Raw genomic sequence first — 27,133 nt, forward strand, 5'->3', positions numbered from 1 at the left:
GTCGGGGTGGGGGCAGCCGTGAGGAGATAACCCTCGTCCAAGGTAAGAGAAACCAAAGTAAGACAGTAGGTGTTGCAAGGGGGCATCAGAGGGCAGACACACTGAAACCATAATCACAGAAAACTAGTCAATCTAATCACATGGACCACAGCCTTGTCTAACTCAGTGAAACTAGGCCATGCCGTGTGGGGCCACCCAAGACAGATGGGTCATGATGGAGAGGTCTGGCAGAATGTGGTCCACTGGAGAAGGGAATGGCAAACCACTTCAGTATTCTTGCCTTGAGAACCCCATGAACAGTATGAAAAGGCAAAATGATAGGATACTGAAAGAGGAACTCCCCAGGTCTGTAGGTGCCCAATATGCTACTGGAGATCAGTGGAGAAATAATTCCAGAAAGAATGAAGGGATGGAACCAAAGCAAAAACAACTCCCAGTTGTGGATAGGACTGGTGATAGAAGCAAGGTCCGATGCTGTAAAGAGCAATATTGCATAGGAACCTGGAATGTCAGGTCCATGAATCAAGGCAAATTGGAAGTGGTCAAACAGGAGATGGCAAGAGTGAATGTTGACATTCTAGGAATCAGAGAACTAAAATGGACTAGAATGGGTGAATTTAACTCAGAGAACCATTATATCTACTACTGCAGGCAGGAATCCCTCAGAAGAAAAGGAGTAGCCACCATGGTCAACTAAAGAGTCTGAAATGCAGTACTTGGATGCAATCTCAAAAATGACAGAATGATCTCTGTTCGTTTCCAAGGCAAACCATTCAATATTACAGTAATCCAAGCCTATGCCCCAACCAGTAATGCTGAAGAAGCTGAAGTTGAATGGTTCTATGAAGACCTACAAGACCTTTCAGAACTAACACCCAAAAAAGATGTCTTTTTCATTATAGGGGACTGGAATGAAAAAGTAGGAAGTCAAGAAACACCTGGAGTAACAGGCAAATTTGGCTTTGGAGTACAGAATGAAGCAGGGCAAAGGCTAATAAAGAGTTTTGCCAAGAGAACACACTGGTCATAGCAAACACCCTCTTCCAACAACACAAGAGAAGACTCTACACATGGACATCAGCAGATGGTCAACACCAATATCAGATTGATTATATTTTTTGCAGCCAAAGATGGAGAAGCTCTATACAGCCAGCAAAAACAAGACTGGGAGCTGACTGTGGCTCAGATCATGAACTCCTTATTGCCAAATGCAGACTTAAATTGAAGAAAGTAGGGAAAACCACTAGACCATTCAGGTATGATCTAAATCAAATCCCTTGTGATTATACAGTGGAAGTGAGAAATAGATTTAAGGGACTAGATCTGAAAGATAGAGTGCCTGATGAACTATGGACAGAGGTTCACGACACTGTACAGGAGACAGGAATCAAGACCATCCCCATGGAAAAGAAATGCAAAAAAGCAAAATGGATGTCTGAAGAGGCCTTACAAATAGCTGTGAAAAGAAGAGAAGCGAAAAGCAAAGGAGAAAAGGAAAGATATACCCATTTGAATGCAGAGTTCCAAAGAATAGCAAGGAGAGATAAGAAAGCCTTCCTCAGCGATCAATGCAAAGAAATAGAGAAAAACAACAGAACAGGAAAGACTAGAGATCTCTTCAAGAAAATTAGAGATACCAAGGGAATATTTCATGCAAAGATGGGCTCGATAAAGGACAGAAATGGTATGGCCCTAACAGAAGCAGAAGATATTAAGAGGTGGCAAGAATACACAGAAGAACTGTACAAAAAAGATCTTCACGACCTAGATAATCATGATGGTGTGATCACTCACCTAGAGCCAGGCATCCTGGAATGTGAAGTCAAGTGGACATCACTACAAACAAAGCTAGTGGAGGTGATGGAATTCTAGTTGAGCTCTTTCAAATCCTGAAAGATGATGCTAGGAAAGTACTGTACTCAATATGCCAGAAAATTTGGGAAAACTCAGCAGTGGCCACAGGACTGGAAAAGGTCAGTTTTCATTCCAATCCCAAAGAAAGGCAATGCCAAAGAATGCTCAAACTACCACACAATTGCACTCATCTCTCATGCTAGTAAAGTAATGCTCAAAATTCTCCAAGCCAGGCTTCAGCAATACATGAACCATGAACTCTCTGATGTTCAAGCTGGTTTTAGAAAAGGCAAAGGAACCAGAGATCAAATTGCCAACATCTGCTGGATCATGGAAAAAGCAAGAGAGTTCCAGAAAAACATCTACTTCTGCTTTATTGACTATGCCAAAGCCTTTGACTGTGTGGATCACAAGAAACTGTGGAAAATTCTGAAAGAGATGGGAATACAGACCAGCTGACCTGCCTCTTGAGAAACCTATATGCAGGTCAGGAATTAACAGTTAGAACTGGATATGGAACAACAGACCGGTTCCAAATAGGAAAAGGAGTACGTCAAAGCTGTATATTGTCACCCTGCTTATCTAACTTATATGCAGAGTACATCACGAGAAACGCTGGGCTGGAAGAAGCACAAGCTGGAATCAAGATTGCCAGGAGAAATATCAATAACCTCAGATATGCAGATGACACCACCCTTACGGCAGAAAGTGAAGAGGAACTAAAAAGCCTTGATCAATGAAAGTGGAAGAGGAGAGTGAAAAAGTTGGCTTAAAGCTCAACATTCAGAAAACGAAGATCATGGCATCTGGTCCCATCACTTCATGGGAAGTAGATGAGGAAACAGTGGAAGCAGTGTCATATTTTATTTTGGGGGGCTCCAAAATCACTTCAGATGGTGACTGCAGCCATGAAATTAAAAGATGCTTACTCCTTGGAAGGTAAGTTATGACCAACCTAGATAGCATCTTCAAAAGCAGAGACATTACTTTGCCAACAAAGGTCCGTCTAGTCAAGGCTATGGTTTTTCCAGTGGTCATGTATGGATGTGAGAGTTGGACTGTGAAGAAAGCTGAGTGCCAAAGAATTGATGCTTCTGAACTGTGGTGTTGGAGAAGACTCTTAAGAGTCCCTTGAACTGCAAGGAGATCCAACGAGTCCATCCTAAAGGAGATCAGTCCTGGGTGTTCATTGGAAGGTCTGATGCTAAAGCTGAAACTCCAGTACTTTGGCCACCTCATGCAAAGAGTTGACTCATTGGAAAAGACCCTGATGCTGGGAGGGACTGGGGGCAGGAGGAGAAGCGGATGACAGAGGATGAGATGGTTGGATGGCATCACTGACTCAATGGGCATGCGTTTGAGTGAACTCCGGGAGTTGGTAATGGACAGGGAGGCCTGGCGTGCTGTGGTTCATGCGGTCGCAAAGAGTTGGACACAACTGAGCAACTGAACTGAACTGTCTTTGTAGGTCTTTTCCTTCTTTTGTGCTTCCTACCTATAGAAGTTCCTTTAACATTTGTTGTAAAGCTTGTTTGGTGGTGCTAAATTCTCTTAACTTTGCTTATCTGTAAAGCTTTTGATTTCAACATCTATTCTGAATGCAATCCTTGCCAGGTACAGTAATCTTGGTTGTAGATTTTTCCCTTTCAGTACTTTAAATGTATCCTGCCATTCCCTCCTGCCCTAGGAAGTGTCTTCTGATTGTATGAGGTTTCATTTGTATGTTACTTGTTGCTTTTCCCTTGCTGCTGTTAATATTCTTTGCATTTAATCTTTGTTAGTTTGGTTAGTATGTATCTCAGCATGTTTCTCCGTCGGTTTATCCTGTTTGGGACTCCCTGCACTTCTGGGACTTAACTGACTATTTCCTTTCCCACATAAGTGAAGTTTTTGACTATATTCTTTTCAAAAATTTTCTCAGACACTTTCTTTTCTCTTCTTCTGGGACCCCTTTAAGTCAGATGTTGGTGTGTTTGATATTGTCCCAGAGGTCTATAAGACAATCCTCGATTATTTTTCCTTTATTCTGCTCTTCAGCAGTTATTTCCACAATTCTATCTTCCAGCTCACTTATCCGTTCTTCTGCCTCAGTTATTCCTCTATTGATTCCTTTTACACTATTTTTCATTTCAGTGATCGTGTTGTTCATCTGTTTGTTTATTCTTTATTTCTTCTAAGTCCTTGTTAAAAGTGTTAATTGATTCCTGCATTTTCTCCATTCTATTTTCAAGGTTTTAGATCATTTTTGCTATTATTTATTACTCTGAATACTTTTTCAAGTAGTTTGTCTATTTCCTCTTTATTTGGTCTTGTTAATTTCCACCTTGTTCCTTCATTTGTGCAATGCTTCTGTCTTTTCATTTTTTTCCTAATTTACTGTGCTTGAGGTCTCCTTTTCCCAGGCTTTAGGGTCGTATTCCTTCTTCCTTTCGGCATCTGCCCTCAGTGGGTAAGGCTGGTCCAGCAGTTTGTGTAGACTTTGTGTTGGCAGGGACTTGTGTCTGCATTCTTCTTGGAGGAGGTGAGTTTCTTTCCCCTCTGCTGGGCAGGGTTGTGCTAGGTGATATGTTTTGGGGTGTCTGTGGGAATCCTTTCTGTTGATGACTGAATTTGTGCTTTTGTCTTGCTTGTTGTTTGCATGCAGCATCTTGCAGTGGGTGCTGCCAGCAGTCGGGTGATGCTGGGTCTTGTATACAGGTGAAGACCTTTGTTTGAGTTCTAACTAGTTAACACTTCCTAGGGTTAGGCGTTCTCTGGTAATCCTGGATTCAGCACTTCCACTCAAAAGGCTCAGGCCCAGCACTGGTCAGGGAACCGAGACTCCACAAGTTGCTTGTTATGGCATTAAAGGGAATGAAAACAAACACACAAAAACTAAAAACAACACAAGAAACAGAAGACAAATCCCATACGAACATAATAACAAAAACAATGGGACACGCACACACAAACAAAACCAAACAGTCCAAAGGAAAGAAAGTGACCCAGCAAGTAAAGGAAACCAAAAGTGTTATCGACCAAATAAAAACAAAACTAACTAAGAAAACGAACCACGAAACAAAACCAAAGCAGAGTGCCAACTGGAGGATAAAGTAAAAAAAATAAAACCAAAGTAACAACTTGATGAAAAAAAGAAAGAAAAGGAAGAAAAAAAATAGAAAAGCAAAGTTAAACAGAAGTATGTAAAAAGATTTATGTATATTAAAGACTAACTACAGCAGGAAAAGGACAATAAGAAAAACATACAAAATAAAAAATTTAAAGTAAATTTTTAAAAATTTTTAAAAAGAAGAAAAAAGAAAACAAAAAAACCCATAGACCTGCAAAAGGCAAATGTAGAGGTAGAAGTATATAAAGGAAATAAAAAGTGTGATTTAAAAAGAATTCTGAAAAGCTTAAATAGAGTTAATAGTAATAATAAAAGCAACCACCACAGTAACAGAGGGGGTAAAGAAAGGAAGTAAAAAAAAAGTCCAGAACCAATCACAGAACCAATCAAAATACGACTAATAATAAATGTTTTGCTCAGATCTCAGCTGTCAGCGTCCTTTCCCTTGTTGTGAGTCACAGTCCACCTCCACTTCCCTAGGATACTCTTCAACACTGGGCTGGTCTCTGGACCTGCTGTGGGGACAGCTCAGACTCTAATCTGGCGCTACTCCTGTGTATTCTTGTCTCCAGTGTCCACAGTTGCCAGAGCTACTGTGTCTACTTTTACGGGAACTCTCATTGTCCTTTTATATATTCCACAGATACCGAGTCTGCCCAGTTGACCATGTGGATTTAATCTGTACAGCTGGTAGGAAGATTTTCCATCGTCTTCCTTAGTCACACTGCCCCTGGGGTTCAGTTGTGATATTACCTTCACCCCTGCATGCGGGTTGTCCACAGGAGTTTGCTCCAGAGGCTTCCCTGGGACTTGGGTGTGTCCCAGAGAGGACCTGATACAGAGACGGTGCAGCTGCTTGGATTGCAGGGACCCCGGCAGGGGCGCAGGAGAGCTGGCAGCCAGGGGAGCAGGAAATATAGGCTCTTAGGGCCTCTGTAGCCTCTGGCAGCTCGGCCCCAGTGGGGATCGAGGATGACGGTGGTGCAGCTGCTTGGACCAGGGGGTTTGTCCCTTATTCTTTCCCCATTCAGAAATAACAAGCTTGGAGAAGGAAACGGCAACCCACTCCAGTATTCTTGCTTGGAAAAGCCCATGAACAGAGGAACCCTGTGGGCTACAGTCCATGGGGTCACAAAGAGTTGGACACAACTTAGCGACTGAACAACCACCACCTCAGATCATCAGGCATTAGATCCTGGAGGTTGGGTTTCCCTGCTATAGAGCACGGTTTTTGTGAAATCTCTGACTGCTTGCCTCTATCAAAATACTTAATAGGCATTACTATTTATAAAATAGATAATCAGTAAGGACCTACCGTACAGCACAAGGAACTCTAAACTCAATACTCTAATGGCCTATATGGGGAAAGAAAGTCTGAGAGTGGACACATGTATGTGTGCAACTGATTCACTTTGCTGCACATCAACTATATCCCAATAAAATTAATTTTAAAAAGAAGAAATAACAAACTCTAGGACAAAATATCGGAGAAGGCAATGGCAACCCACTCCAGTACTCTTGCCTGGAAAATCCCATGGACAGAGGAGCCTGGTGGGCTGCAGTCCATGGGGTTGCACAGAGTTGGACATGACTAAAGCCATTTAGCAGCAGCAGCAGCAGGACAAAATATATTTCCATTCCTCATACCTTCTTTTACTAAAAGCACACATCCTACTTTCCTTAAGCAACCATGACCTATCTTTTCCATTAGCGTTCCCTAATTGGACTATCCCACAACCTCTAGAAACATGCATCTTCCTAAAGCACAATTTCTTTCCTTCATGTGGTCTGTGGTAAAAGATATGTGTCTGAGGGCACTCAGGGCTGGTGCACTGGGTTGACCCTGAGGGATGGGATAGGGAAGGAGGTGGGAGGGGGATTCAGGAGGGGGGACACATGTACACCCATGGCTGATTCATGTCAGTGTATGGCAAAACCACTACAATATTGTGAAGTAATTAGCCTCCAATTAAAATAAATTAATTTTTTTAAATAAGAAAAAAGATATGTGTCTGATATACTCAAACATCTTTAGTTTCCCCCTCATAAGAAGACAAAAGTAGCAAAGGAGTAAATTTGGATCAGCTTAGCAATTAATGTTCCAAGATTTCACCTTATTTGAAATGGCCTGGATCCTCAATGAATTCCTATTAATTAACTTAACTCTGTTTCAAGTTATCAAAATGTGGAGAGACTATTTTAGATGAATATTTCCAAAACATGTAGCTCAGCTGGTAAAGAATTATTTAAAATGTAATCATATCAGGTTATTTTCCCTGTTGACAGATTTTATAACAGAAACAATATGCACTTATTAACTTCCAGTAGGGTGTTCTTTGGAAGGAATGATGCTAAAGCTGACACTCCAGTACTTTGGCCACCTCATGAGAAGAGTTGACTCATTGGAAAAGACTCTGATGCTGGGAGGGATTGGGGGCAGGAGGAGAAGGGGACGACAGAGGATGAGATGGCGGGATGGCATCACTGACTCGATGGGCGTGAGTCTGAGTGAACTCCGGGAGTTGGTGATGGACAGGGAGGCCTGGCGTGCTGCGATTCATGGAGTCGTAAAGAGTCGGACACGACTGAGCGACTGAACTGAACTGAACCCTAAGTACAATAAAAGTATTACATTTAATGTTCATGATTCTAAAGACAGGTCTGTATTAATTAAGCCCACAAGCTTAAAGCCAAGCTCTAATGCCAAATCGGAGAAGGCAATGGCACCCCACTCCAGTACTCTTGCCTGGAAAATCCCATGGACGGAGGAGCCTGGTAGACTGCAGTCCATGGGGTCACTAAGAGTTGGACACAACTAAGTGACTTCAGTTTCACTTTTCACTTTCATGCACTGGAGAAGGAAATGGCAACCCGCTCCAGTGTTCTTGCCTGGAGAATCCCAGGGACGGTGGAGCCTGATGGGCTGCTGTCTATGGGGTGGCACAGAGTCGGACACGACTGAAGTGACTTAGCAGCAGCAGCAGCAGCAATACCAAATATTAATTTAATATTATCTCCCAGATCATATGAATCTGGAATGTATTCTGGTGAGTTTTATATTTCTGAGTATGTATTTAAGTGCTCAGTTTCCTTTAAGCCAATTAAATACAGTTCATTTACAAGTTAATTTTTACATAAAGACAGACAACAAAATCAGAGATCTTTCAGTTTTCCTGCTTGAATTTTAAAAGGTCTCTTTTAATAGAAAAATACTTATTCAAAAAGATACATGCACCCCTATGTTCATTACAGCATTATTTACAACAGTCAAGATATGGAAGTAAACTAAGTGTGCATCCATGGATAAATGGATAAAGAGATGTTTATCTTCTTCTCAGAAGATAAAAAAGAATGAAATCTTGCAATTTGTAACAACATGGATGGAACTTGAGGGTCTGAAATGAATAAGTAAGGAGAAAGACACATACTCTATGATTTTAATCATGGGGAATAAAAACAAAAACAACAAACAAATAATATAACAGCAACAAACTCAGATCTGCTGAGACAAATCAGTTTGTTAACTCAGCAGAGAACTGATCAGTGGTTACCAGAGGGCAAGGGACTGGGTGAGGGGGGAGCTATAGGGTGATGGATGCTGACGAAACTTACAGTGGTGCTCACTCTGTGTATAAACAGATGTTATTTTATGATGCTGCACACTTGCAGCTTACATCATCATGATCATCTTCACCATCATCATAAATAAAAAGAGGCATAATTCCCCAAAAATAAAAGGTCTCTTTTTCTTTTCCTCAGTCTGGGGGACTACTGATGGGTCAGAAAGTTCCTGAGAGTCCAGGCAAAATAGTTAACACGGCAGAGGCAGAGGAAGGGGAAATGCAAGTTCAATCCCCCCCCCCCCACCACCCTTTTTTTCTCTTTAATATCTAAGTAACCCAAGGCTGGAGTCTCAGGCAGTGTGGGCTGTTTGAATTTCAAGGCTTGGTGTTCCATCATGCCCACAATTTTAGCAGAGACTCGCAGGAACAGTTGGACAGACAAAACTACATAAGATGAAGATCTTTATTTAACATGTACCAGTGGCAGAGCTGGACACAAACAAGTTTTCAGGATAATAGGGATAAGCGCAGATAAGTGCAGATATAAGGATCAAGGGAGAGGTACAGGGAGAAAGAGCAGAAAGACTGGGGAAAAAAAACCAGCAGGAAAATAAAGGCAATAATACTGGGAGGATAGGGCTTCCAGCCCCTACATGGTATGTTTCAACCTCACTCACTGTCCTAAACCTCCCATCAGGGAGAGCCCACCGGACCGAGGTTTGCACAGTGTTAGGCCAGCCTCTCCCACCTCTGCCTGTCACCTGTCAAGGTGAGCTGTTGCCAGCCACAGGCTGAGAGCAGCGATTAGCTGCAGGAGGGCCACTCTCTCAGAAGGATACAACAGAGGAGTAGAAAAGGAGAAAGAAGTAGAGAGATAACAAGAAGGGGAAAGAGGCTAAGAGGAAGCGTTAAGCTTTGCCTGAATGAGGCCCCCAGGTGGGAAGAAGTGAGGTTTAGGTGATCACTTGTCACCAGTGGTGGTCCCCCAGGAGCCCAGATCTTCTCCCGGAAGCGGACAACTGTCTCAAGTTGGGTGCGAAAAATCTGCTACTGATCTGGGTTCTTGGCCTTCCTTAATCAACAGAAATTGACGAGAGGAGAGACAAGAAATTCAGGCAAGGCTTTATTGGGGTCCTTGCTGCCACAGCAGTGAGGGAGAGTAACCCTTGCTGGCTCCTGAGGGGGGCGGGGGGGGGGTGCAAGCTGGTTCCTTAAATGGGGTGAAGGTAGGGTTGTGTCTAGGGGTTAGTCAGGAGGGGTGGCTTAGACGGTTTGCCCATGCTTCAGACCAAGTGCAAGGGGGCGTGCACAGTACCCTGTTTCTGCTCGTGGCTCTTCAGAAGTGGCAGTTGGGGTTTTCGGTCTTTTTGTATCTCGTTCATAATTTGCCCCAACTGCCCACTCACACAGTAACTTTCAGTCTCTTGTGGCGTCTTTGTCTTTTGTTGCTGGATAAGAGCTTTGTGCAGGTGCAAGCACCGCAGCTAAGGGCTCCAGATCCCGGCCTGTCTCACTTCTGCCTAAACCCCTCAGACCTGGGACAGGGCCTGAGGGTCGTCAGGTAACCCGACTGAGGTCCAAATATGGGTTGGGAAGTTCATAAGGAAAACGTTATTGAGAAGGGGTTGGAGGGCTGACGCACGCCGCCACCACAGCGGACCGCACAGTCCGGCAGGCCCCTGCTTCGACCTACCTGAGGCCAGAGCCCAGGGCCCGCCACCCTCACCCCGCGAAGTCCAGGATGTTTACGCCCGCACGCGGGGCCAGGGCCGCGGCCGCGAGGCGCACCGGCGCGATCCCGGGCGTTCGTGCCCCACCCCGCCCCCGGCGTACCGGTGTCGGCAGCGGGTGATGCGGCCCCTTTAAGTCCCGGCCGCCCCGCCCTTCGCAGCCAACTCCGCGGCGGCCCCGGATCCAGGCCGGGCCGCGGCTCTCGCCGCCCAGCCTAGCCCAGCCCGGCCCGGCCCGGCCCGAGCGCCGAGCCTAGGCCGTCCGCTTCCCACAGCCTGGAGGAGCCGGCGGTGCGGCGCCCGGCCCGGTCCGCAGCCCGGCAGGCCGGCCCGCACCTCCGCCCGGCCCCGGGCTCGCAGCCCCGCCCCGCCCCGGGGCCGGGGCCCCTGCAGCCCCCCGGTCCCGGCGCTCCGGCCCCGGCCCCCCGGGCCATGCGGCCTCGGCCCCGCCGGCGCCCGCCGCGTACCTGAGGAGATGAGGCTCCGCAATGGCGCCGTCCTGACGCTGCTGCTCTTCTGCCTGTGCGCCTTCTTCTCGCTCTCCTGGTACGCGGCGCTCAGCGGCCAGAAAGGTGAGCCCCTCCCCGCCGGCGCGGCCCCGCTCCCCCCCCGCCCCGGGCGCCGGCCTGCGCAGCGGGGCTCGGGCGCCCGCCGCGGCCGGCGGCCGGAAGCCGGCGCCGGCGCCCCCTCCCCGCCCGGCCGGCGCGGGGGGACGCCCCTCCCTGCGCGCGCCCACTTGTTTGCTGCCGGAGTAACGAAATGCTCCCCGGGCCGGGGCCGGGCCTCGAGCAGGGGGCCGGGCGGGCGCTCGGGACTGGCCTCCGCGAGTTGTGCCCGCGCTGGGGCGGGTCGCCCCCTCCGGCGAGCGGGGGAGCTCCGAGTTCCCGGAGGGAAGGGAGGCGCAGGGGCAGAGGCGGCGTCGGCGGCGCCGGGCACATGGAAGCCCCGTTCCGGAGAGCCGCGTGAAGCGGCAGCCGGTCGTGCAGGCGGCGCTGTCACTTCCCACCACCGCTCCGCCCCGGCCGGCTCCGCGTGCGGCTCCCGAGGGCCTCAGCTGCCCTCCTCCGGAACCTCTGGCCCCAGGACTCCTCCACGGGGAAGCCTTCCTCGGGCTGCCGGCCTGCGGGGTGCCGCGGGGGCCTCAGGAGCAGCCCACCTGGCTACCGCTTCACTTGCGTTATGTGGCCTCACGTGAAGTTTGCTCCAGCGAGCCAGTTCACCGGCGAGGCCCTCCGAGTCTGCTAGCACACTTCGGGCTGAGGGGGCAGACCCCAGCACTGGCTCCATGTTGGTTGGGATGGATGGGGCTGAGTGGAGCCTATGCTGAGGGCACAAGGCTGAGGAGGCCCTCGCAGGCCTCTGTCGACCCAGCCTGCAGCACCAGAGGCAGCAGGAAAAGCTGCTTCCTTCCTGCCTCTAGCTTTCCCTGCAGGAGGCCTAGGCAGGATCGGGCTGAGGCTGCTGACCTCAGCCTCACTCCCACCTCCTGCTTCCCTGTCCCCAGCAGAGGCTGCAGGAGGAGCCTTTCTGACCCTCGAAGTCCCCGTGTTCCCCACCTGGCTCCTGTCCTCCCAGCTCAGCCCAGCCCTGTTTGGGTGGAGGCTTGGGCTGTCCTTGGGGCACCGGGAGGCCTGGACGGAAAACCCTAGGACTTGGTCCCTAGAGGCCACGGCTGGAGCAGTTCTCTGTAGGTCTCTGTATGTGGAGTGTTCGACCCAGGGAAGGGCATGGCTGGGTCAGAGTTCTGTGTAGGTGAGGTGTGTCACCTAGGGGAGGACACTTTGGACCCTCGGGAGAGTGGCCAGGTAGGCAGACTGGCTTGGAGGCCAAGGTGGGGCCGTACCTCATGGGCTGGGGCACGTTTGTTCAGTTGTGAGTGAGGTAGTGAGCCCTTGCACCCTGCCCTGGGCGAGGCCACAGCTCCCAGGTGCCTCTTGCAGCAGCTGCGTGCTCTCAGCTGGATGTCAGGAATTGCAGTGTCAGACCCCTACCTGTGCCAGGACACCAGACTGTGAGTCTGACTAGCCACAGTGTCCAGGAGCATGGGAGTGAGGGGGATGCCCACGGCTCCATTTAGGCCTGCTCTCCCTAGGGGCTTCCCAGGAGGCCCTGGTGGTAAAGAACCTGCCTGTCAATGCAGGAGGCTTAAGAGAAGTGGGTTCAATCCCTGGGTCAGGAAGATCTCTTGGCGTGGCAACCCACTCCAGTATTCTTGCCTGGAGAATCCCATGGACGGAGGAGCCTGGCAGACTACAGCCCATGGCGTTGCAAAGAGTCAGACACACCTGAAGCTTCTTAGCAGCAGCAGTAGCAGCTCCCTAAGGGAAGCATCCAGGAGCCTGGTCAAAGAAGTGGGGTTCAGATGCAGAGTCCTTGTCCCTGGGGCCTGAAAGCCCAGAAGCCTGTGACATGTGACAAGAGGGTCACCTGGGCCTTCCCTACTGAGGGCTGCTACTCTTTTGGGGGGCCCAGTAGGATCTGGTCTTCGAAGGCCTGAAGAGAAGCCTGAGTCTGGGCTCTTATATGAACCTTTCTCATTTTTACATTGAGATGACTGTATTCAGCCTGTAGGGAAGCCAGACTAAATTGGAGACCAGACTGGACCTTGGCTTCCAGTTTGCAGTGAATATGGAACTCAGGAGAGGGCTGGCCCCGGCAGGGATGCTTAGAGGAAAAGCAGAGGAACCCAGATCTGTAGGGAAGGGAAGAGGTGGGCAGGGAGCCAGAGAGAAAGGAAGGTAGGAGCAGGTGGCATCCTGGAAGCCAAGGGCCAGGAAGGACACATAGGCCTTGCCAAGACCCGGGCTGCAGGTTTCAGGCTCACTTTCACATCCAGCCTTGACAAAATTTGTGCATCAGCTCCACTAATGCTCCAGTTATAGCCCTGTGAAAGGTCCCCAGGGAAGACAGCAGACTCTGCAGGGGGTTAGCCTGAGCCACACAGCCCTCCCCGTGTCTAGGCTGTCGCCTCTCTTAGACTTCAGCAATGATGGATGCCCGTCTTGACCCCTGGGAGAGTGGATGCAAATCCTGGAGAGGAGGTGGACACCTGCCCCCTTCTCCATGCTTCTGCCCCACTGCAGGTTAACAACAGACCTTCACTGGGCCTGGCACCTGCCTGTGCCTCTCTGAGCCTATTTTTCCATCCCTCAGTACAGGGCACAAGGTCTGTGCCCCAGCTTCAACCTTGAAATCTGTTTCTTTAATGAAGAGGGACCTAAAGGGAAGCTTGTGGTCTGTGGCCTCAGATATCTTGATTATTTTGCCTTCTGGTAGAGGGAGGCGCAGGAAAGTCTCCAGTAGTGTGACCACAGCTGCCCCCAGGACTTGGAAAGAGGGAAGCTTCTGGCAAGAGGACCAGGGTAGGGAGCAGGCTGTGCCCAGGCCTCAGTGGTCAGGGTGATTCGGGTCAGCAGGGCCCACCTCTGGGCCCACCTAGAACAGGCTAAGGTTGGACAGGGCACAGCCTACTTAAAAATCAGAGAAGGCCATGTTTGGGGGGAGCAGGGGCAGCAGGCAGAGAGTGTGAGGCCTCCTTATACTCCCTCCACCTCACAGAGGGCCCTGCTGCAGGGGGCTTCCTTGGGTATAGCCAGTAGTATTGGGGTGGGCATCAGGGACAGTAGGTAGGTAGGTGGAGACTGCAGGAGGAAGGCCACCTACCTGCTTAGGCAGCTCTGAACCACGTCCTACTGTGCCTCAGCACTCCCCGCTTACACTTCCTGTTGGCCGCTGGGCGGGGGAGTGATGGGGGTGGCCAGTTCCCTGTTTAAAAGGTCAGGTTTCTGGGGTAACCTGGCTTTGGAACACAGAGCAGAGCCTCAAAGATCTGGTAACCTGACTCCTAACTCCCTCCCCAGTAGGGCTGTCCTGAGGACAGAAGCTTGAAGTGGCCTGGCCTTTGGCTCCAGGGGCAGTGTGTGGGGAGGGAGCCTGGGGCGAGCTTCTGACTTTGGAGTGCCTTATCAAGGACCTGCTTGGCTCCCCTGCTCTCCCCCTACTCAGGCCTCTCTGTCCTTCCTAGGGGCTGCTCCTTTCTCTTTTTCCAGAACTTAGCACTAAGGCCTCTGCCCTAGCTGCAGGAGGGGGTATCCTGGGATGACCGAATTTTGCCTTGGTCATGACCTTTGTGGCAAAAGTGACACCATCCCAGGGCATTCTGGGGGTTGTGATCCCCCTGAGGGATCAAGGAATATAAGAGCTGCCTGAGGATGAGAGGGGAGAAATCTGGAAGGCTTCCGCGACTTGGAGATTTTTGCACCGAGGCCTTGAAGGCTCCATGGGCTTTCATTAGGCCCAGAAGAGAAAAGGGAATCCCAGGCAGATGAAACAAGCATGTGTGAAAGCATAGATGTCAAACAAGGAAAAGGCAGTGTGTGTGATAGCAAATAAAGAGGGCAAAAGCCAGATTTGAAAAGGCCTTGAGAGTGAACAGCCTGGCAGGACCGGGCTGCCTCAGCAGCAGCAGCAGATAGCACTGTTGTTTTTGTCTCATTCTTGATTGCTTGGCCCTGCCAGGCCAGTGGAGCCAGGTACTTGGCACCCTGGGGCTCCCTGTCCACTGTTAGGCAGCCCCACCTCTGTGCTGCTTCAGGCCCATGTCCACCTCGGAGCCTGCAGATGGGACCCCGCTGGAGGTTCTGGTACAGGTCTCTCTGGGCGGCATGGTACGGGCCTGGGACAGCTCTTCAGAAAAGCAGGCCTCAGGGCATTCAGAGCTTGGGTTCCCTCTCTGCTGTTAATTGCTGAGGGACCTGTGACTTGTTTTTCAACTTCTTTTGTTCCTCTGAGCACTGGGGGCTGTAACTGCAGCAATCTCCCCACCCCCCTACTATGTGCGATTATGAATCCAGAGCTGGTGTCTAGTGTAGAATGACCGCCATGGGGAGAGTGATGAATGTGTGTCTGGGGCTCAGTCCTACTTGCAGGATAGGAGGGGATGTTCGGGGAGGTTTTCTGTCCCCAGGGAGCCTTGGGGATGGGGCTGCCTGTGATCTCTGTGAAGTAGGGTGGGAAGCAAGGTGCAGAGGCTGAAAGAAGGAACAGGGGAAGGCTGGCCTCAACATCAGAACTGCTTGAGGAAGGCGGGTCTTGGATGGGCCCTTGGATGTCCTACCTCCTGGAAGGAGGAGATGCTGCAAGGAGAAGCAGGAAGGGGCTGTGAGAGCTACTGGGAGGAGAGAACTCAGTCCTAGCCTTTTCCACCTCCAGCTTCGTTTGACCACGTGGGCCTGGAAGTGATCCTGCAGCCTTCCCACTCGAGGCATCTCCTCAGTGGAGAAAATAAAGGGAGAGCCCTGGAGAGGACTCATTCCCCCTTTGGAGGCTTTTCTTCCGCAGGTGTGAGTGTCACTGTGACTTAAGAGTGACTTTTACGTAAGCCCATGTGACTCACATGTAGCAGGCATGAGAACAGATGTGAACAGATGTGTGTGCTGACACACTCAAGGGGCAGCAGGTCAGCTCTAGGCTGCCCCCTGGTGACAGCGTGCATACCACCCACAGGTGATGTGGTGGACGTCTACCAGCGGGAGTTCCTGGCCCTGCGGGACCGCTTGCATGCAGCCGAGCAGGAGAGCCTCAAGCGCTCCAAGGAGCTCAACCTGGTGCTGGATGAGATCAAGAGGGCCATGTCCGAGAGACAGGCGCTTCGAGATGGAGACAGCAATCGCACCTGGGGCCGCCTACCTGGTGAAGGGGGGGGAGCGGGATGGTGGGGGCGCCAAGCTGGTGGGTAAGCTCGTTGTCTGACCTGCCCCTTCCCGACCCACCCAGAGGACCCGCGCTTGAAGCCCTGGAACGTTTCGCACAAGCACGTGCTGCACCTTCCCACGGTCTTCCACCACCTGCCGCACCTGCTGGCCAAGGAAAGCAGCCTGCAGCCAGCCGTGCGCGTGGGCCAGGGCCGCACCGGAGGTAGGGGCCCCGGAGAGGCTGAAGGCGGGCGGCGGGGTGATCCCCCATGTGCCCAGGGCCGACCCTCCGCATCCCCGCAGTGTCGGTGGTGATGGGCATCCCGAGCGTGCGGCGCGAGGTGCACTCCTACCTGACTGACACGCTGCACTCACTCATCTCGGAGCTGAGCCCGCAGGAGAAGGAGGACTCGGTCATCGTGGTGCTGATTGCGGAGGCGAGTGGGCGGGGCCAGGCTGGGGCGCTCAGTGCAGGGCAGAAAGGAGCGGGGAGAGGAAAACAGGGTTTCAGAGGAACAGACTCGCAAGTTCAGTTGGTTTCATTCAGAAACTTGCCAAGGTAAAAAGTTAAAAGAGACAGTTTACCTTCTCCTCCTAGGGATGTGAAGTTACATAGTCCGCCCCACCTCTTGGCCCCAGGTATCTAGAAGGGCTTTCTCTGAGGCACCTATGGTCCCTAGGCCCAGCCTTACTTAGCCTTTAGGATGGTGGGAGAAAGAGCTGTGTCCTTCCCCCAGCCTTTTCTTCCAGGCCATTTGGGGTGACAGCCTGACTCAGGGAGGGCACTTGGTCTTCCCACAGACTGACCCACAGTATACCTCGCTGGTGACAGAGAATATCAAGGCCTTGTGAGTACTGGCAGCCCAGCAAGGCTGGTGAAGGGAGGACTCTGTGAGGTGCTGGGCAGCAGGAGCCTTCCGTCTGTGGGAAAGGGTGCTTCCCTTCTTGGCTGTGGGGGTGGGTGTGTAGAGATGACCCAACCCCTCTGAAGCCTCTGTGTGTCAGCAGGATGGGTGTGGTACTGGGGGAGGTCTGCCTGGTGGGCTTTAGGTAAAGGATGGGGTCTAGTTAGCTCAGTTCTGCCCCTGCTCTGGTCCCTGGAGGCTGCACACTCACTGGGCCTTCCTGTCCCCAGGTTCCCTACAGAGATCCATTCTGGGCTCCTGGAAGTCATCTCCCCTTCTCCCCACTTCTACCCTGACTTCTCCCGCCTCCGAGAGTCCTTTGGAGACCCCAAGGAGAGAGTCAGGTACTAGTCCTAGCCCTCTCCCTCTGCCCCCAGCAACCTGTCCCCCTGTGCTAAGGAACCTAGCCTCTGGGTGTCCTGAGTCCCGAGTCCTTTTCTGCACTGCCTCCATTGTTCCATTTGAGGACCCCTGCATGGGGGCAGGGGGCCTGCTACCCACTCAGTGGCCTACGTGGTGGCCACACTGGAGGTGGAGGGGTCTGAGCTCTTGAGGCCCCTTCCCCTGGTCCACAGGTGGAGGACCAAACAGAACCTTGATTACTGCTTCCTCATGATGTATGCCCAGTCCAAAGGCATCTACTACGTGCAGGTGAGCACTGATTCCCTGCTCTGGCCCCCTTTGCCCCCTGTATGGGCCTGGGTGGCGGGCCCTGCCCTCCCTGTGCCCATCCTGAGTCCTGGCCCCCTTCTACCTACCCACCACTGTGCAGCTGGAAGACGACATCATAGCCAAGCCCAACTACCTGAGCACCATGAAGAACTTTGCACTCCAGCAGCCCTCGGAAGACTGGATGATCCTGGAGTTCTCCCAGCTGGGTTTCATTGGTGTGCCAGCCCCCTCCCTGCCCAACTGGCCTGACCAGAGTCTCTCTCTCCAGCCCACTTCTGCCTCTGTCATCAGCTCTCAGCCCCCTGCCCTGTTCCCAAGCCCAGGTCAGGCTCTGAGCCTTTTCCTCGAGTGCCCGCTGTAGCCCCTCCTGACCTATGTTCCTGCCTGCTCCTCTGCATCAAGATGTTTGGGCTCACCAGCCCATCTGCCCTCTTCTTACCCACACCTGCCTGCAGCCAGCCAGAGGTTTTGCTATAGGATGACCCTCCCCAGAGTCCCCCAGAGGGATTAAGAGGAAGTAGGTCACGGCAGAGCTGCCTTCTCAGCACCCTTTTCCCCCTACTCCTACTCTCAGGGAAGATGTTCAAGTCTCTGGACCTGAGCGTCATTGTGGAGTTCATCCTTATGTTCTACCGGGACAAGCCCATTGACTGGCTCCTGGACCACATTCTTTGGGTGAAGGTCTGCAACCCTGAGAAGGATGCGGTGAGCAGGGCCTGCACAGAGGCGGGCGGGGCGGTGGAGCAAGCAGCCTCCTTCAGGGACTGTGTTGGTGATCGTGTGCCCGACAGGAGAAGACTGTGTTGCTGGCTGGAGGAGTTTCTGTCTTCAGCCCCAGTGTGTCACCCTCCCTCCACAGAAGCACTGCGACCGGCAGAAGGCCAACCTGCGGATCCGCTTCAAGCCTTCCCTCTTCCAGCATGTGGGCACCCACTCCTCACTGGCGGGCAAGATCCAGAAACTGAAGGTGGGCAGTGCCGCACTGGAGCTGGTCGAGCACAGCAGAGCCCGGCCCGAGCTCGGGCGAGGAGGCGGCAGGGCAGCCCAGGGCCCACCTGAGCACCTCTGTCCCTCCGCCACTAGGACAAGGACTTTGGGAAGCACGCGCTGCGGATGGAGCACGTGAACCCACCAGCAGAGGTGAGCACGAGCCTCAAGACGTACCAGCACTTCACCCTGGAGAAGGCCTATTTGCACGAGGATTTCTTCTGGGCCTTCACGCCCTCTGCAGGGGACTTCATCCGCTTCCGCTTCTTCCAGCCGCTGCGACTGGAGCGGTCAGTACCAGCGCCCACAGACCCACTTTAGGGGAGGGGGAGGGTGGCTACCGCAGCTCAAGCCTCACCACAAATTTCTAACCCTACAGATTCCCCTCTGTGACCCCCCAGCAGATTATTTAATGTTGTTAGGTTTTCTTATCTGAAAAGTATAGCTCAGAACAGTAGCTACAGAATTCCCCGGTGGTCCAGTGGAAAGACTCAGGCTTTCACTGCTGTGGAACCGGGTTCAGGCCCTGATTGGCGAAATAAGATCCATAAGCTGCATGTGGTGAGGACAAAAAAGAAGCAACAGTAGCTACTTCATAAAGGCAAGTCCAGCATCGCCCACAGGAGCTTGGTGACATTGCCCGTCACCCTTGGCCGTATGAGTAAGTTGCTTTGTACAGTCCAATGACTGCTTTGGGTGGTGCCCAACTTGGCCGAGTACCACAGGGCCCACTGAAAGGTTGTTGCTGAGCCATGAGAGACGCCAGGATTCTTGGCCTCCAGAAGAGAGGAATTCAATCTGGGGCCAGAGACAAGGCTTGATCGCTCAGAGCTTTTGTGTGATAAAGTTTTATTAAAATATAAAAGAGATAGAGAAAGCTTCTGACCTAGACATCAGAAGAGGGCAGAAAGAGTTGCCCCCCTGCTAGCTTTTAGCAGTATGTTTTACGCCTATCAGCAGCTTGCTAATTAGAGAAAGGAGATGTCTCAAAACTCAGAGTGGCACCAGGCCCCTCACCCACAACATGCATTTTGAGATAACATTGGCATCACGTGAGTCATCCCAGGCCATAAAATGACTGACATGAATCATGAAGAAAGGCAGGTTTCCAAGTAAATATGTATCTTCATTAACATAGATTAGGAGAACAATGTATGAGTAAAATATACCGCTTTGTTGAGCCCTTATTGGTTCTGAGTCTTAAGCAGAATCATCTTGAAGAAAGACACAGTCTAGGGTAAATACATAGTTCATTAACATAGCTTAAGAAAACCACTTCCATAAGAAAAACATCGGTTAGCTCAAGGTTTGAGAAAAGTTAGGTTCAGGTGGAACCAGGTGTCATCATGCCAACACAGAATTTTACCTCCTTTTAATTTTGTATAGAGAAGGAAAAAAGTGTCTAACACTTGCCTATTTCCTCCATTTGGAGAACCCTGGTCTTCCTTCCTGTTCCCCTCTCACCACCGACTGCAGTCCTGGCCCAGGCCTGGCCTCTTCTCTGCTGGGTGTCATGCCTAGGCAGTGCCCCACCCCTGCAGTCCTGGCCCAGGCCTGGCCTCTTCTCTGCTGGGTGTCATCCCTCGGCAGTGCCCCACCGACTGCAGTCCTGGCCCAGGCCTGGCCTTTTCTCTGCTGCGCGTCATGCATAGGCAGTGCCCCCCACCCCCGCAGCAGCTCACAGGCCTGTCTGGCCGCAGGTTCTTCTTCCGCAGTGGCAACATCGAGCACCCAGAGGACAAGCTGTTCAACACGTCTGTGGAGGTGTTGCCCTTTGATGTGAGTGTGGGGGGGAGGTGGGTGTGCACTGAGGCCTGCCCCTCCCACAGCCACCGGCTTCAGCCCCTTGATTTTGCCCCCAGAACCCCCAGTCAGACAAGGAGGCCCTGCAGGAGGGCCATTCGGTCACTCTGCAGTACCCTCGGAGCCCTGATGGCTACCTGCAGATAGGTGAGTGAGGGGCCACCCAGCGGAGGTGGGGGCGAGGCTCAATGAGCAGCGCTCTGGGCCTCTCACTGCTGCACTCCCCCAGGCTCCTTCTACAAGGGCGTGGCACAGGGTGAAGTGGACCCTGCTTTCGGCCCCCTGGAAGCACTGCGCCTCTCCATCCAGACAGACTCACCTGTGTGGGTGATTCTGAGCGAGGTGACATGGGCCAGGGGATGGGGAGCTGTACCCAGCAGCTAAACCCCAGCGTTCCCTGAAACCCCAGCTGATACTGAGCCTGGTTCTTCCAGATTTTCCTGAAAAAGGCTGACTAAGCTGAGACTTATGAAGGTGCATTTTAGCTGGTCCTGAAGCCCGGGAGACCTGAGATGTCGCCGCTGCCCCCGGAGGGCCAGGCACGGCCGCCCCAGCCCAGGGTTCTGCCTGGGAGCGCGCTCCGCCGGCCTGGGGTGGCCGCTGGCCCGGAGGCCCCAGGAACTGGTGCTGCCCCGCCCGCCGGCCGCGGGGAAGAGGCAGGCGGCGCCTACACTGTGCCTGAGGCCGGCCACGCCGCCCGGAGCCGCTCCCTCCTGGCCCCGTCGGGCCGGGCCGTTTCGGAAGAGCTTTTTCCTGGGCGCCCACTGTCTCCGGCGCGAACACTGGAATGCATATACTACTTCATGTGCTGTGTTTTTTATTCTTGGATACATTTGATTTTTTCACGTTAAGTCCACATATACTTCTATGAGAGCGTTCCTTGTAATAAAGGGTTAATGACGTGTTCGCCTCTAATCCGGCTGTATCATCAGGCGCCCCTGCCTTTGCCGCGGCCCAGCACGACCTAGCCTCCATTTCCTGGGAGTGGCGGCTTGGTGACTAGGTAACTGACGGAGCCAGTGTGGAATCTGCCCCCCACCGCCCGCTTCCAAGACGACCTGCCTCAGAGCCCTCCCCCTAGCACCCATCATAGCTGTGGAAGTGCCTGCAGCCGCCTCTCAAAGGCACGCCCCTGTCTCCTCTCCCCACGCATTCGTGGGTCTCGCCCTGCTTTGACCCCCGTTTCCAAGGCGCGGCTTCATGGGTCTCTGACCCATCTTAGGGTCTCTCAGCCGGCTCAGGGCCTTTGCTGTTACCTGGTTCCTCTCCTCTCCATTCTCACCTAAAAGCCACCCCTTTAGGGACTATTCCTGGTGCGCATTCCTTCCAGATCTGGGCCCCAAGACACCCAGACGTTTACCGGAGAGCACCTGTGCGTGTGTGCTAAGCCGCTTCAGTCGTGTCCGAGTTTTTGCAACCCATGGACTGTGGCCCGCCAGGCTGCTCTGTCCTTGGGATTCTCCAGGCAAGAATTTTGGAGCACGCCAATCAACCAAATTGATTCCATTCATCGTCTTTCCCAGCTCTACCGGCTGCAGCAGGTTGCCCGCAACACCTGTGCTCAGTCGCGCCCGACTCTGGTGACCCCATCCCACCACGCTCCTCTGTCATGGGATTTTCCAGGCAAGAATAGTGGAGTGGATTGCCGTTTCCTCCTCCAGGGGACCTTCCCTACCCAGGGATGGAACCCATGTTTACTGTGTCTCCTGCATCAGCAAGTGAATTCTTTACCACTGTGCCACCTAGGCATCTAGATGCTGGTAACCCAGTGCCGATCCCCAAAAGTCCCTTGTGTTGGCTGTGACGGCCAGGGTACACGGAATAGGGCGGCTGAGGGTCAGCGGAGAGGCAGGGTTCATAGGAGGGACAGGCGAGGAAAGCACTGACCGCAGGGAGAAGCCCTGGGTGAGCATCGGCGAGAAAGGGCGCCTGCGCCCCGAGCGTGTGCCTCTGGGGTCTGGGAACAGGACAGGACCCGGGACCCGACCGAGCTCCCCCGGGGCGGGGGGGTGGGGAGGGGCGGCCTCGTGCCTTCCGCAGCCCCGCCTCCGCCCGGCAGCCGAAGTTAGGCCCCTGCAGGCTCTACAACCCGCACTGCGCGACACATTTCGACCGAGAGAGTGCACTCGGGGTCCTGTCATGGACGCTTTAATGAGAAACTGGAGGAGGCTCCGGTTCAACTGCAGCTCCGTCGTCCAGGCGTCCTCTGTCTCAGGCCCTCAGCAGCAGTTTCCGGAGCTGTCCAAGGAGCGTGGCGCGCAGCACGGCCGGAAGGAAGTGGGCGAGCAGGCCGAGGGCCGCCAGGGCCACGAGAAGCCAGAGCGCGCGCGCGCTCGCGTACAGCGGGGCCAGCCTGCGAGTGGGGCTCAGCGGCGGCGGGGCAGGACGCCGAACCCAGCCCGACCCCACAGCCCGCCTCCACCGGGAGCCCGCCCACTGGGCCCCGAAAGGGACCCGCCTCCAACCAGCAGCCCGGCCCCGCCCGCGCTCCGCCCTGCCCATCTACCACCTTTCCCCGCCCCGCTTCTCACCTCTGCTGCGCAGAGCGCGCGTAGCCCTGGAAGTAGCGGAGGCGCGCGAACAGGTAGACCAGGCCACACAGTGCCGCCGCGCCTGGGGCAGGGGAGGGGACGGCGGGGCGGGCCGAGGTGAGCCCGCTGCTGCGGGGACCCCCAGGCTCCGGTGCGCGCGCCCCCAGCCCACGTCCAAACCTTCGTGAAAGAAGATGCCGGCCACCCAGAGCGTGGCGAGGAACAGCGGGAAGTACTCGCTGCAGTTCACCCTGCGGTGCGGGCGGGGCAGCATGAAGGCGCCGGCCCGCTCCCTCAGAGCCTGCCCGCCCGGGGGCTGCCTCGCTGCCCACCCCGCGCCCTCCCGCCGCGGCTCACTGGGCTCGGTAGATGCGCTCGAACTCCGGCGGGCCGGTGGTGAGCGGCGGCGACACGCGGAAGGCTCTGCGCGCCGAGATCACCTGCAGAGAGAAGTAGGCTGGGGACGGAGGTGTTGCAGGAGTCAGACTCGGCACCCTGACTCCCGGCCTAGCTGCCCGTCTTTGATCCCTGCTCCACGCCCTGCTCGTGGAGACTCCCCTTTAAAGCCCAACATAAGAGGACCGCCGGACCCCGCTCGTCTCCGGTGTCCATGACACTCAATAGAGAGGGCAGGGTGTGGGCCTGGGGCTCTGAGAGGTCCTGTCCAGCCCAGTGAGTGTAGGAGGAAGGGATGACACGTCACAGGACACCTGCCCTCGAAAGGACTTTGCTCCTGAATTAGTTTGACTCGCAAAACACAAGCAGATACCCGATTCCCACCCTCTAGGCATGGACTGTGGCCAACGGCCTTGGACGGGGAGTCCCGCTTAAAGGCAGTGAAAGTCAAAGTGTTCGTCGCTCAGTCCTGTCTGACTGTTTGAGACCCCGTGGACTGTAGCCCACCAAGCTCCTTTGTCCAAGGGATTTTCCAAGCAAGAACACTGGAGTGGGTTGCCATTTCCTTCTCCAGGGGTTCTTCCCGAACCAGGGATCGAACCCGGGTCTCCTGTATTGCAGGCAGGTTCTTTACCAACTGAGCCACTGTTGGCTGCATCCTTCCAGCTTCAAGGGAGCACACACCTTGGGCCATCATCCCTGCTCCCCCACCCACAGAGTTCACCAGGAGGGACCTCCTGGATTGCTGTGCCTGCAAACTGTGGTGTCCAGTCCTGCCTCGGTTTCTCTCTTCAGCCTCTCTGGACTCTGCCTCAGTCGGTGTCTAGATAACCTCTCCTCTGCCCCCAGGTGGTTAACAGCTGGGACTCTTCTAGTCCAACTCCAAACCACCGGCCTCTGCCGCTCTGCCTTCCGACACCGGTGGGTAGAGAGAGAGTGGCGGCTGACTCTTGAGAGCCTGAGTGCGCAGGAACCCTTCTATTCTACTTGGTCGCAGGCCAGGTGCCCACCACACACACAGTTGCAGTACTGGGTGTCTCCAGCTATCTTCCTGCAAGTTCTGTGGCTCTGATGCCCTTGGTGCCAGGCTTCCTGTAGGGCTCAACCTGAGTGCACTGTGAATACGGACAGTGGCCTTGCCAGGACCATGCAGGGTCTGGAGGGCGGCCCGGTGGCTACCTGAGGAGGACCTGATGGGTGAGCTCGCTGGTATGGCTGGAGATCAACTCAGTCTGCTCAGCGGCTCCAGGGCCCCTGCCTCAGGCTGTGTCTCGTCCTAGGGCATGTCTGTCCCAGGAATGTGTCATCTAGGGCCAATCTGAAAAGAGCACTCAGCAGGCACCTTTGGGGGTTTCAGCCCAGTTCAGCTTCACACAGTTCCAGGATAAAGAGAGTGCCTTTGAAGGCAGGGCCAGGGGATGGGGTCCTCCCACTGGGACACCCAGAGAGGAGACAGGTGGAGAGGGCAGCAGCCATCTGGAGTAGGGCTGCCTCAGGCCCACGGCTGTCCCACTTCTATACCCAACATCAGGAAGCCCATTCATGCTGGCACCCTGCCCTCCTGCTCAGGTTAACATGGCTGGATGCCCCACTTTCTCACTGAAAGCCCTGCCCGCCTCCAGGGCTCTTTATGCTGCTCAGGGGACCACCCCCAGCCCCAAGCCTACCTCACTCATCCCTCAGGTGCCTTTTTCCATTTCCCTGCCCATCCCCTAGGCCTTTGTTCCTCCTCCTCCTCCCAGTCCTTTCAGCCCTTATTGGCCTAGCCTTGTGCTGGCAGAACTCAAACTGTCCACCCTAGGCTTGCTTCAGCTGCCAGGTCACCCGAGTGTTCCCAAAGGCCCCACAAGCACAGCAGATCCCACCTGGCCCTCCAGACCTCCTCTTGTCCAGGATCTCATCTCAGGAATCGAGACGCCCCTAGGTCAGGCACCTCTCAGCCATGGTCCCTGCCCAGAGTTTCACAGTTTGCCCTGCAGACACCCTTCCAGGGTCTCTCCCCTTCCCACTTGGGGAAAGTGCCAGGCCTTCAGCCCTGGAGCATCCCTTCCTCTGGGGCCAGCAGAGCTCGAGTCCCAGGAGTCTGGGCTGTCCCTCACCTAGGCCTGGCCTTTCCAGCACTCCCCTGACCCTGCCCCAGAGCCTGGAGGGAGGGAGGCAGACCGCAGGGGTCCGAGGCCCACCCACCTCCCGAGCAGGAGCCAGCCCACCTTGCAGCAGCACGCCCAGAAGGGTGACAGTGGCCAGAAGGGCTGCCTCGTCCTTCATGGTGGCGGCGGCTCTGGCAGGCCAGGCTGGCCTGCAAGCGGATTGTCTGCGGGACTTAATCACCCTCGTCTGCTGCTTGGAGGCTGGCCCCGGAGAGGAAGAGTGGCCCGCTCTCCCCGCCCCTCCTCAGGGGCTGCGCGGGTGGGGAGGGGTGTGGCCACAGCCTGGGAGAGCCTGGGCAGCTGAGCGGGCGGAAACAGGACCACATGGAGCCTGGGCAGGGGAGAGTGGTTGCCTGGGGACAGCCCAGCCTCCTCCTCCCAGTCCTTTTGGCCCTTATTGGCCTAGCCTTGTGCTGGCAGAACTCAAACTGTCCACCCTAGGCTTGCTTCAGCTGCCAGGTCACCCGAGTGTTCCCAAAGGCCCCACAACCACAGCAGATCCCACCTGGCCCTCCAGACCTCCTCTTGTCCAGGATCTCATCTCAGGAATCGAGACGCTCCTACTTGAACCACCCATTGCCATCACTTCCCAATTCATTCTCAAATCCACCCCCTGTGACGCCTTCCAAGGCCCACCCTGCCCCAGTCACCTCTTGCTTGGCCACGGGCCAGGGGCTCCCCATGCACTCCTGGCCCTGGCCCCCTATCAACCCACTCCTGTATCTCCCGCTCCCAAGCTGGGGTTGTTTTATAACATGCAACTCTGACTACAAGGTACTCCAAGCACCCAGCCCACACTGGGCACAGCCAAGTCCTTGCTCCCTTCCAGAAAACCTGACGTCCACCAGTTCCACCGCTGCCTGAGCTCCGTGCACGTGGGCCATCCCAAAGGCCACCGGGCTGGCCTGGTCAGCCCCCTCGGGATGGCTGAACCTGTCCTCTCTGGGCCTCTGGCCCTGGTACCCACAGTCACCTGCCATTTCTGCCTGCCCAGCACCCCTCTTCATGAAGCCTCAGCTCTGCCCACACTCATCTTCTGAGCCCTGGACAGAGCCGCCTCCCACCCCTGGGCCTGCGGGACGGACACGCGGGCCAAAACTGCCTGTGGGGGCCAGGGCTGACCCAAGATGCTGAGCCGGAGTCCTGGCAACTTCCTTAGAATTTTGAGGAAGGGAACTCAGAATGGGAGGGAGATTCCTGAAGGCAACTTCCAGCCTCTCACCATTCTGAGGAAGACGGAGCCAACACAGGGCTAGGCTGTGACAAGAGAGGCAGCTTACGTCCTGAAGCCCTGGGGCCGCCTTGCCTGAGACAAGCCCCTGACTGTTCAGCCTTTCCATTTTGTAGAACGGTCACTTCTCCCTTTTGCTGAAGTTGGTTTGAAGTGGGTTTTGGTCAGTGGCAACAGAGTCCAGACTGGCACACAAGCACAGGCAGAAGCAAGCGGGCGCAAGCCATGCTGTGGGAGGGACAGGGCAGCTGGGTCCTGGGGCGGCCCCTGCTGCACCGGCTGGTGGGCTGCCAGGACGCCCTGGCACCCCTTCGCCTGGTCCCACTGGAGAGTCTCCTTGTATCGTGGTGCTGTGACCTGGGGAGCTCCGCCTTCGCTGCCCAAGCCTGGGTGCCAGCCTGACGGCTTTGTTGCCTGTTAGGCTCCCCAAGAACTCCCTTTGGCCTCTCATCGCCTGCTCAACACCCAGCGAATGCCCTTTGTCCATTATTGTCCCCCCAGAACCAGCT

The 27,133-nt window shown here is 54.1% G+C and overlaps 2 protein-coding genes and 1 long non-coding RNA gene across 3 annotated transcripts in view; 1 reads left to right on the forward strand and 2 right to left on the reverse strand.

Moving 5' to 3' along the window:
* LOC128050581 (uncharacterized) overlaps window positions 1-10,839 on the reverse strand; it is a 66,216-nt gene extending 55,377 nt beyond the window's left edge. The window contains exon 1 of the long non-coding RNA XR_008199679.1: window positions 10,724-10,839. This is a non-coding gene — a long non-coding RNA (uncharacterized LOC128050581). The remainder of the gene's footprint in view (window positions 1-10,723) is intronic.
* On the forward strand, window positions 10,697-21,225 carry MGAT4B (alpha-1,3-mannosyl-glycoprotein 4-beta-N-acetylglucosaminyltransferase B). The gene is made up of 15 exons (XM_052642855.1): window positions 10,697-10,828; window positions 15,762-15,947; window positions 16,032-16,172; window positions 16,253-16,386; window positions 16,751-16,797; window positions 17,085-17,198; window positions 17,430-17,505; window positions 17,627-17,741; window positions 18,101-18,231; window positions 18,386-18,493; window positions 18,610-18,803; window positions 20,214-20,292; window positions 20,376-20,463; window positions 20,546-20,658; window positions 20,751-21,225. The coding sequence occupies exons 1-15, from the start codon at window positions 10,732-10,734 to the stop codon at window positions 20,772-20,774; spliced, it is 1,647 nt and encodes a 548-aa protein (XP_052498815.1). The 5' UTR covers window positions 10,697-10,731; the 3' UTR covers window positions 20,775-21,225.
* A 1,302-nt stretch (window positions 21,226-22,527) lies between these two features.
* Window positions 22,528-25,552, reverse strand: LTC4S (leukotriene C4 synthase). The gene is made up of 5 exons (XM_052644276.1): window positions 25,454-25,552; window positions 23,205-23,304; window positions 23,028-23,098; window positions 22,848-22,929; window positions 22,528-22,669 (listed from the first exon to the last, which is right to left on the reverse strand). Exons 1-5 carry the CDS (start codon window positions 25,509-25,511, stop codon window positions 22,528-22,530), a joined length of 453 nt encoding a protein of 150 aa, XP_052500236.1. The 5' UTR covers window positions 25,512-25,552.
* Between the last annotated feature and the right edge of the window lie 1,581 nt (window positions 25,553-27,133).

The sequence above is a fragment of the Budorcas taxicolor genome, chromosome 7 (assembly GCF_023091745.1).
Source record: "Budorcas taxicolor isolate Tak-1 chromosome 7, Takin1.1, whole genome shotgun sequence".
Classification (NCBI taxonomy): domain Eukaryota; kingdom Metazoa; phylum Chordata; class Mammalia; order Artiodactyla; family Bovidae; genus Budorcas; species Budorcas taxicolor.